The sequence below is a fragment of the Aythya fuligula genome, chromosome 17 (genome assembly GCF_009819795.1).
Source record: "Aythya fuligula isolate bAytFul2 chromosome 17, bAytFul2.pri, whole genome shotgun sequence".
NCBI classification, from domain to species: Eukaryota; Metazoa; Chordata; class Aves; order Anseriformes; family Anatidae; genus Aythya; species Aythya fuligula.
This window is the reverse complement of record NC_045575.1, coordinates 9,389,632-9,400,478: the sequence shown is the minus strand read 5'-3', so window position 1 is coordinate 9,400,478 and position 10,847 is coordinate 9,389,632. Positions and strand designations below refer to the sequence as shown.

Below are 10,847 nucleotides of genomic sequence, written 5' to 3'. Positions count from 1 at the left end.
ATCTATTGGAAATAAAGGTCAAATGAGTGCTTGTGGAATTTGCAGTGTATCCGTTTGCTTTCCAGGATCACTAAAGTGCATCTTTGGAAATAAACCCCTTGTGACAAGAGTAATGGGTAAGCTACTTCCTCGGTCTGGAATAAGCACATTCCTTGTAATGCTCAAATATTAGGTGAAAAGACATCCCTTCCAAGGGGACTCCACTCCAAGGTGTTTGACCCTATCCCCAAACGGTTTGCTGTTAGCCTGGCAGACCCCCTTGAGAGGGAAAGGAAAAATAAGAAGAGACCTGCAAGAGACCAGCATGAAAAAGTCTGCAAACAGACACAACATCAACTTTGACACAGGAAACAAAAGAAGTTAAAAGGAAAGGATGAACTTGTAAAAAGCAAGACAAAACCTAAATAAGGACAGGGATTTTTGCAGTAGTAATTGAAGAGAAGGGTGGATTCTGAGGTGTTTTAAAAGTGAGAACATTTGAAGAGTCTGCACTGAGAGGGGCAGGAAGGAAACGCTGCTACAGCTGATGTGGAGGTGACGGCGAATTCAGGGAGGATGCGAATGGCGTGGGTGGACAGAGGAACTACCTCACCGTGCTGGTGTGCCACAGGGCACCCAGGCAGAGGCTTTGGAGAGAGCGTGACTGCAGAAAGGTCGAGGCGTGACTCAGCAAGCTCGCTGGGGCTGCCGGGCACGGGGACGCACGGGCTGAGCTGCGGGTGGCTGCGATGCGACAAGCACTGCTCAGCAAAGCTTCTCTTGTCCTCAGAGCTGCCACCTCTTCTGCACCAACCACAGACGGCTACATCTTTATAGGACGCTGTGTTGTACTTAGAGTAGTATGAAACGTTGTTTGTAGAAGCCTGAAGGAATGAAGAAGGAATTTGCGCTCTTTGTAAATAGGCAAGTCTTTTGTTGAGTCAGAATAGTTTTTCTCAAAGTGGAAAGGACTTCTTAAAATCAACCCTAAAGCCAGAGCAGAATGAGCTCCCTGCTCTGGCACACACATGGCTATCTCTGCTGTAGCAAACAGGTAATAGTGGTTAGCAACAGGTCTGAGTAGTTCTGGAAACAGTGTGAGCCTCGAGAAAACTGGGTGTTCACAAGGACCAAGGCTCTTTCTCCATGCCAATATTCAAATACTTCATGTCCTGCAGCTGGGAAATTGCTCAGATACTTCAACCGATTGAAAATCTTGTGGTGTGCAGAAAAGCAGGCAGCACAGATACACCATACTCTGTGGTGTATCTCTGTGGTGGGCTGGGAGGAGGGCACACACTGCTGACACTGCTGGCAGAGAGGGAAGGCAGGCTGCAGCCCTGCAGGAGAGCTGCTAACACCGCCCGAACCCACAAAACAGGAACACTCGGTCGCTTTAGCAGTGCAAATAAGGGGGAGCACTCCCGTTACAAGGACAAACATTTACCAATGTTGTAATCAGCTTGGCATATCCGAGTCTTGGAATAATTAAACCAGCAAAAGGAGACCCTGGCCAGTGATGGAGGAGGACATAATTCACCAGAAGGCACATAGTTAGAATTTAACTTCTGTGCTATGATCCCAACTTCTTATAATCTAAGCATAGAAAACGTATCACTCAATCTGACAGACTTGACAAGGGCTCTCAGAGCAGGCAGGTTTTCAGGGGGAAATGGCTGGTTTCCTCTCAGACCTGGTGAGTATCCAACTTCTTGTCTTCTAGCCCTGGTCACCGATAGCAGCATAATCTTTTAAGATTACAGAAAAAGGGAATCAAGCAGTAATGAAAATGAACAGAGCACATGCTGGGGACAACACTGATTCAGCAATAAGACTGAGTACACAGCACCTGCAGAAAATATATTGGAGGTACAAAAGGGAGGGGTTTAAGAGAGGACCTGGGAAGCCAGGAAAGAACAGACCCTTTGAAGAAAATGGATAAAAGAGTGGTATGGAAGAGACAAAAAGGAACAAATCTCCCACTGTACTGCCCTGCAGTCTTGAAGACATTTGAGGATACTCATCTGTTTACAGTGTGACCTGACTAAATACCTGAAAACTTATGTGCTTGTGAAGGGTGCTCTAAAATTCAGTGTACATCATGGGAACACAGCATTTCAAATAGAAGTCATTCAAGCAGGGGCTCTGAAGCTGCAGATTCCTACGAGAGTAATAAAAGTGAAATTTAAAAAAAAAAAAAAAAAAAAAAAAAAGTTTTAAGAGGACAGACTTGATTATTCCCTGGAAGCTGGTGAACGAAGTCTCCAAGAAGTTATGGTTGAAGGGAAAAAAGGATTCAAGAAAGGTGTGGCTTCTTACCAGTACAGAAGCAAACATGAACTGTTTCAACAAGGCTTTTATGATTTTTTATGATTTTTTAAAATTTCTGTGGCTGCCAAAATGAAAAGAATTAAAGACTGCATCTTTCCAGGCTATTAGTAACCAGGAGAAGAACTTAAAGGGATGTGTGGATTTGCATCTTAACTACTTCCCAGCAATTTTGCTTCATTATTGAAACATATAATTCGTTGTTGTTGTTTTGTTTTGTTTATTTTTTTTCTTTATAAAGGCTTTTTAATCATGGAAATGTAAAGATGTAATACCTTATAAATTACCTCGTGTTTCTGAAAGCCCTGCTGGTGTCAGGACCTTAGCATGTCTTTCATCATCTTTGGCAGGTTCAATACCGGAAGCTATTGCTAATGATTTTGGTGCTAGGAATTGGTGGAACACACCTCTCTGGTTTTCAAATGTCTGTGATCAATTACACTTCTCCAGTAAGTAAAGCTCTCACAACAGCAAACCTGTAACTGCTTTTCATGGGTCTAGGCCTTACACCTCGAAGAAGCTCTAAAAATCTCTTCCATGGTACTACGTGAGTTTATCCCCCGCTCTTTCCCATCCCTTACTGTCGCAGTACATATTACACAGTTGAATGGAGGGACTATGGAAGTCTTGGTGGTTCCTTATACTATATCTTTTTCCTTTATACAACATCTCAACATAACGACTATTAACCTAGCTTTTTAAAATCACCAACATAATAAAGAACTATTGCAATTAGTGCCTCAGAGGAATAAATACCTCTTTTTCTGTCCAAGTACATTCAGAAGTTTATCAACGAAACCTGGCTGGAGCGATACGGTTCAGCGCTGCAGCAAGAGACACTCACATTGCTGTGGTCCTTCATCGTGTCTATGTACTGTGTGGGGGGAATGATAGGATGCCTGTGTAGTGGGTACCTGACTGCAAAGTATGGAAAGTAAGTATATTTCCCAACGGTTAACTAATTAGGGATGCCATAAGGGAAGCAATTAACTATTACTCACCTCATATAATAGATGTAGGAATTTTCACTTCCCCGTCTTGGTACAGAATTAACTCTACTCTGCGTGTATAACTACACCTAGGTACATTAGAGAGACAAGAACATGCAGCTGGTTCTGATTACCTTTTCACAGTTTTTGGTGCCATACAATTCCTATATGTTTGCTGAAATTTTAGTAAAGAATCACTCTGAAATTTCTTCATTGAGCAATAATGCCCTAGGGAGCCCAACAACACTGCAAGTGTGAAGGAGATGATAGATATTCTGTAGGCAAAAGCTTTTTCTTTTTTTCTTTCTTTTATTGTTTTTTTTTTTTTTAATTGATTGCAGCTCTTAAAAAAAAAAAAAAAAAAAAAAAAAAAAAAAGTGTGCAGGTTCATTCCTCTTTAAGAATAGCCAGAGTTTCAGCAAAAATAAGCAGAATCTCTCATGCCACATTCAGAATCCTCTCTTTGAGCTCAAGGTGGATAGGGAATCTAGCTCTCCCTAACACTGGATTTGCCTAGCTCATGGGACAACCGCAGTGTTGGGGATGGGAGCCTGGCCCAAAGAAGTGAAAAAGAAAGTTCCTTATCAGTATCTACCTTAAAGGAATTTCCTTCAGTGTCACAGCATGCTCACATGGTATTAGCATAGAAAAGAGAAGTCTAATTTCTCCCTTTCTGCTCTCCTGAGAAGACATCACACCTTTTCCTAATCAGATATCATTGCCCTATAAGCAACGGATTTTAAAATGTCCATGGTTTAGCCCATAAATCCAGAAGAGAACATGCAGACATTAGTTAACTATGACAAAGTAAAACATGGATCATACCCACATGTTTGCTCTTGCAGGAAGAAATGTCTGCTGTTCAATGATGCAGTCCTAATAGTAGCCACACTGAACACTGGCTTCAGTAGGAGAGCCAAATCCTTTGAGATGATCCTGATTGGGCGCTTCCTCGAGGGCATCGGTGCTGGTAGGACTTCCCACTACTCCATGTTAATGTGACTTCGTTGGGGTGGATACAGAAATCTTCCTGCTGTGAGTACCCGGGCATGCACAGTAACCCCAGTAACCCCAGTGGAACAAGGAGCAGATTGGGAAAACTTAAGATGATGGCTCGCAGCGAGGCAGCAGGCTGCACAAACCCATTGCATAGTCCAGTTTGTTCCCTGGGCAGGGACAATATAATGACGAGCTGTCCTTTGGCTTCAAGAGGTCTTTCTGAGAAGGGTATCTGGTGGATTAGCAAAACATCTCACTTAGAGTAGATGTACATTATCAGCCTACTTACTGTGGAGGACATACAGAAAACATTTCAGGAGGGAGATGAGAGAGCTACCTTTGGCTGAAGGAGAAATGGAAAGGGACCCTCTCTCTTATTTTCTATAGCTTTAGTTCTCTTTTGTCTTCTCTTTAGGAATACATATGAATGCCCATGTTCAGTATGCAGGAGAGATCTCACCTAAGAAGTTCCGTGGATTTGTAAATGTGACCTGCTCTGTGTTTCTTGCACTAGGAAAAGCTGTAGCAAGAATTCTTGGATTACGGTACTTGTGCTGCTCCTTCTGGTCCTGTTTTCTATTTGTCTTCTATATGGCAGGAAAGTGCTGTCCTCCTAGTCCTAGAAACAGACACACACTGAAGGTGGAGTTTAACTTTGCTTAGCTACATCTGTCAAACAGGAAACGTCTGCTTCATGCCAGTCACTGAGGTTCCCTTGTCAGTCTCTGGGGTGAGAAAGACCCTTCTATTGAGAAAGGATGAGTCTATCTCTGGAGATGTAGTCTCTGCTGAAGTTAATAAGAAAAAAATATGTATATAAACTCTTACTATACCTCTGAGACCTGACAGTTCTGCTATTTTTTTGATAATCTCATGCAGAATTACTATATTAGTTGAGATAGCTGTTGTGGGAATGTCCAAACTCCACTGATATTTAGAAAATACTCAATTTTGGAGAAAAATCTCAATCTTGCAGTAGAACTAAGGTATCAGTCTATTTTCCTTTCCCTAATCTAAGCATCTTTTATATCAATTTATTCTTTACAGGTATATCTATATCTATATAGATATAGATATAGTTTTCATTTTGCTAGTTTAGGATCCAGAAAATACCAGACTAGGTGTAGAATATAACTGTATTGGCCTATACATACACTCTTGTGTGCCTTCGTAGAGATCTTTTAGGAACTGAAGACATGTGGAATGTGCTGTTGTCCTTCTCTGGGTTGGTGGCATTGATTCAACTGCTCTTTTTGCCATTCTTTCCTGAGTCACCTCCCTATCTCTTGCTTCAAAAAGGAGACAAAGATGGTTGCTTGAAAGGTAAGAGAAAATTTTAGATCCCTAATTTGTTAGACTGTAACTCTTGGGAAAGTGAACCTAATAGAGGGAATTAGCTTTTCTATTGTACAACTACAGATTTCCTGATAATTACATGATGAGAGATCTTGCAAAGATCATAGCATAAAATTGTATTACTCTAGAAAAAGAGGAGTCATCAGAAATATTTATGATCTACCTTTAAATACTAGAACAAGTTGAAAGCCGTTTTCCAGGCCAGTCTCAGCATGTTGCAGTAAGCTGTTTTAGTTCTTTGTTCAGTGACTGATGAATCAAGGCATGGACTCAACTGTGAATGACTAGTGGATCAGATGACGGAAGCATATACTTCATTTTGTCTCTTCTGTAGCCATGAAGCAACTCTGGGGAGAAGAGAATTATCACACAGAATTTGATGACATGCTGAAGGAAAAGGCTGTAACAAAAGGCACCAAAATAATGAATGTCCTAGAAGTGCTGAAAGAGTCATCCGTGTATCCGCAGCTGTGTACCATGCTTCTGCTTTTACTGAGTCTGCAGCTCTGTGGCCTGAGTGCAGTTGAGTATTCCTGATATCCATACTTACATCCACTGTTAAGTGCTCAGTCCATCAGGGGCTTTGCAGATGAGCAGCTTCTGCTTAACAATTGTGAAAGGCCTACAGAATGAGCTGCTGGAAGAATTACATATGGTCTGCTATGATTGCAATTTGCTTTTCTTTTCTTCACTCCCTGTCTTCCCTGTCTTGTCCCTCCACTTTTCCTTTTCCTCTTTGCCATAACGTCTTTCTTCCATGCCTTTCAGGCTGAATGATCCTTTAACTCTTCTTCTTTTTTTTTTTTTTTTTCCTGGACTTTCAAATCCCTTTTCTCCATCACCTTTCAATTTTTCACATCTCAAGCAGGTTATGTCACCTCTGCTAAGCCCCAGTACTATACTGTTACTGTTACAGTGATGCCAAATGTAGTTCTAAGTGATGCTGGGTAAGCACGTATTACATCTATTGACTATACTTCATTTTAAAATGTTTCTTATTTATTAGATCACCTTCTACACCACAGAAATTTTTCAGACAGCCAACCTCCAGGAAAACATAATCCCATATGTAGCTCTAGGAGTTGCGACCTCTGAGCTCATCTCCATCATCTTCTGTGTAAGTCAGACGCTGCTGGGGCTCTAAGAGTTCAAGTACACGTGATTTGTGTCTATTCTCCTTTAAAGTAAATGAATCTTCATTTGGTGAGCTAAAGGATTTTTTGTGGCACTACATAAGTCTGTAAAGTGGTTGATACTGTCCCTGACAAATTTCTTTCCATCTTTTAAATCTTTCTTCCCATCTTCAATCTTCATACTTTCTTATAAAAATACCTTTTATTCATACATATATAAATGAAATATCATTCAGAGATAAATGTTTGCTTATTTCCATACATTTGTATATATATATTAATGGAATAATTACATGCTTCCATTGACTTCAGTGTTCATACAAAAGTAGCTGCAATGCTCAGTCAGTGACGGCAATTCATAGCACTAGAGATGCTAGAAGGAACTCCGTAAATAACAAACTTGGTACTAACGAGACTTCTGTTCTCTAAATAAGAACTGAAGAAGAAAACTTGATTTGCTGAAAGGCTCAAAGCTGGATTTGGCCATGCTTCCAGTGATATGTTTGTTGTTGTTTTTGTTTGTTTGTTTGTTTGTTTTATTATCCCTCAGAGCTCCATTATCGATCGTTTTGGACGCCGGATTCTGCTATGGGGTGGTTATTTGTTGATGGCACTGATACTGGTGTTGCTTGAAACAAGCCTTCTACTGAGCGTAAGCAAATGTCTCTCTAGGGGTGGACCTGCATCTGAAATCTTTGTGCAGGACAGCAGATAGTCAGCCTTAGTTCTGACGTCCAAAAGAGCAGGTCAGAATATCTTCTGAACACAAATTCACAGCCCATCTTGCAAGGCCTTTATCTTTGTCCTGTCTTGTATTTCATCTTTTTAGTCAATCTTTCAAACAGTCGGTGAAAAACATTTTGTAAGACCATCAGCCTGGCGTAGCTTTCCTCCAGCTCTCTGCCTTCCTGATCTCTCTGAAGCTCTCTCATTGTTTGCTGCCCTTTGATCCCCTGGAGGAGCATCTCTTGTCACCGTTCCCATTTGCTATCCCATGTCCCATGCAACAGAAGCAGTGTGCACTGCCCCTTCCCACCACCAATTTCCACCCTCGTTGCATGTGATCCAGCTGGATACACAGCGTGCAGCTCTCTAACTCCTTCCAGCCTGGATGGTGTAGACGAGTGAGGAACTCAGTGTCCTGCCTTCCATATTTCCAGTGTTTCGTCCTGTATTGCAATCTTTGTCTCAGCCCACAAACTAACTTCTCTCTGTTTCAATCTTCTGATTCACGTGATTTAAACACTTCTCTGAAATTGTCTAAGGAAATTAGATAATTAGGTTGAATCAGTTACACTTTTCCCCATGCTGTAATTTTCTTGGAATTTATTACATGTTTTTCAGACCAGGGTGCAGTTTAACTCACCTCTGTAGATAGGACACTGCAGGCTACTTTTGGCCTTCCACTGTATCCAGTACAGAGATAAGTAGTTGTAGTGAGCATCCATTACAGAGCCCAGCATCGTGGGCTTTTTCATCAACATCACTTCTCTTGTATGTTTAGATCAGCTGTGCTATAGCTATAAAATTAATTGTCATTCTCATCCCTCCTTCTGCCCTTGTCTAGGATCGGTTCCTCTGGATGCGTTACTGCAGTGTTACTCTTATCTTTTTATTCATCATTGCCTACGGAATAGGACCAGGTGAGTGTAACAGCACTGATAGCAAGAGCAAACCTTGGACACAAGGGAATGCACAGGCCATGGATGTGTGGGAAAGTACGAGGCTGGGTGAATACATCTTTGTAAAGCAGCAGCTTAGTTTGGACTGATGGGGGAGCTCCAACTTCTGGTGAATTAATAACTTGAGGAACAATTTTTTTAACAAATTGCTTCAAACAATTCAAACCCTGATGTATCAAGACTCTATATCCTCACACTGAATTGCAGGTTCAAGGCAAAGAAATACTCATTAAAAATCACTCAGACTTGATTTGGGAGGCATGAATGCCGTTCAGTGCATGCAGACTCATCTGGTCCATCTCTGTCTCTGCAGAAAGGCAGAGGTAGCCCCTCTAAAATATCAGTTTTCTTAATTCACCTATAAAATTCAACTCTATTAAATACCCGATAGCACACACAGTCTCTCTTAGTAATTCTGCCTTTTCTCATCCTCTCTTAATCATCTACATCAGTAATGCCAGAACCAAATTTACAGCTCTCTGTTATGATTTCACTCACTTAAAAGCAATACTTACTCTGAAATTTCCATGTCTAAGCACTACTTTCAGTTATGCAATTTTCAAAATCAAACGCCAGCCTATTTTAAGGCTGAATATGAGGACTATGAATGTCTTGAAAACCTAGCAGAATTCCCATGGTAGCAAAACCCAGTCGGCACATCTGGGCAATAGACCCTTAGGGCATCTCCATATTTGATACATCTTAGGTGGATAGGAAGTGCATTTCTGGGGTGTGCATCTCTCTCTGTGGACCATTAGAGAGGTTGGTGGGTGAATTCAGATCAGGGTGGGTGTGCTTCCAAAATTTACATGATCGCACAGCAGCCTGACATTACTGGGGCACTGTGTGACCTTTGAGTAAAGTGGTTAACCAAATCTCCACAGGAGAACACAAACCATGCAGCAGTGTTTTTGTTTGCTTTTTATGTTTTTTCCTCAGCTGGAGCCGTTGCATCTGTCATGAATGAAATCTTCACCCTCTCGACAAGGTCTTCTGCTTTTGTAATTGGTGGAATCGTCATTTGGCTAGGCCTCACTTTCACTGGAATGCTTTTCCCCTTTGCTGTTGTATGTAATTTGATTCAAATCTCCTCTTTGACTCTCTCAATTTAAACTGGTTTTCTAGGTCTGGACAGAAAGTGAGATGAAATCCTTGTAGATGATCAAAGCCGTGAATTCCTTATTATTACTGGCACGTGGAGGTCATTCATGTAAAACACTTCCCTAGAGTTCAGACATCCTCTGCTGCCTTGAGAATAGACTGAAAAGATAAACTTATTCCTCATCTCGTAGGGCAAACAGAGAATTTGCAAGAATCTGTAGGGGAAAGTATTGTCAGGGAAATCACTCATTTTGCTCTGTTTTTATCTCCAGATGGTTCTTGGTCCTTTTTGCTTCCTCATCTTTATTGCTGTCCTGATCACTGCAGCAGTTCTCATCTATCTGTTCCTCCCAGAAACAAAAGGGAGGTCAATCTCTGAAATCACGGAAGAATTCAAGACACGCCAATTTAAGAAGAAACATCATCGGAGGGTGGAGAAGAATGCTACTGAAGAAAGGACATTCTGCACCAAGCTCTGACAGGCCACCTTAAACAACTTCTGCTGACAAAAAGCTGTGTCTCAGAAGCATACTGAAAGCTAACCTTTAACATGGACTTTTCTCAATAAAATATAATCCAAAAAGTAATCCACAGATAGCTTGTCATTAGTGCAAGTAGTCCTATTTTTGGTTTTGCTTTTCAGTGCCTCCTTCCTATAACAGCTCTGTGGCAGGAAGATATTCATAACCACGTACACTTCTCAGAACTGGCACAGGGAAAATATTTTCAGGCATCCCACACTGATTTTATTTCAAGTCTTTCTCATTTGCTATCACTTTAAAGAAGCAAGATTTATCTTGATGCTTGTTGCTTTGTAAGAAAGCTCTGCTCAGGATTAACAGCAAGATGAAACATAAACATAACTCCTGCAGACAATTTTCATGTCATCTATTTATGATACCTCACTGTAAAGAACCCAGTGCTGAGGATGAACACTTCAAATGAACAAATGCCTGGTTGAATAACAAAAAGAACTTGACTTTGTTCTATTTTATTTACCAGAAATATTCCAGCTATATGTCCTGATTGTTTCTGTAATGACTGTCAGGGCTCAGCCCTGCTCAATGACTAATTGGCACAGAACCCTCACCTGCAGCCTCTGGAGCAAATTGGCTGCACCCTCCACCTGTAGCAGTTGAAGCAAAACCTGGAGCAAGTTTTTGTAGTGTGAGCAATCCTGGTTGCCTCAAGGAGGGCACTGTTTAGCCACAAGGATACAAGGCAGCGCTGACAGCTGGGGAATGAGACAGGGAACGAGACGCTTTGCGACAGTACCATGG

At 41.4% G+C, this 10,847-nt stretch overlaps 1 protein-coding gene across 1 annotated transcript; it reads left to right on the top strand.

Annotated features, from left to right (window-relative positions):
• The first annotated feature begins 1,651 nt into the window (after positions 1–1,651).
• On the top strand, positions 1,652–10,046 carry LOC116496011 (solute carrier family 2, facilitated glucose transporter member 11-like). The gene is made up of 12 exons (XM_032198814.1): positions 1,652–1,675; positions 2,658–2,756; positions 3,081–3,241; positions 4,142–4,266; positions 4,711–4,840; positions 5,470–5,618; positions 5,986–6,173; positions 6,658–6,768; positions 7,335–7,436; positions 8,352–8,427; positions 9,406–9,533; positions 9,840–10,046. The coding sequence occupies exons 1-12, from the start codon at positions 1,652–1,654 to the stop codon at positions 10,044–10,046; spliced, it is 1,500 nt and encodes a 499-aa protein (XP_032054705.1).
• The last annotated feature ends 801 nt before the right edge of the window (positions 10,047–10,847 follow it).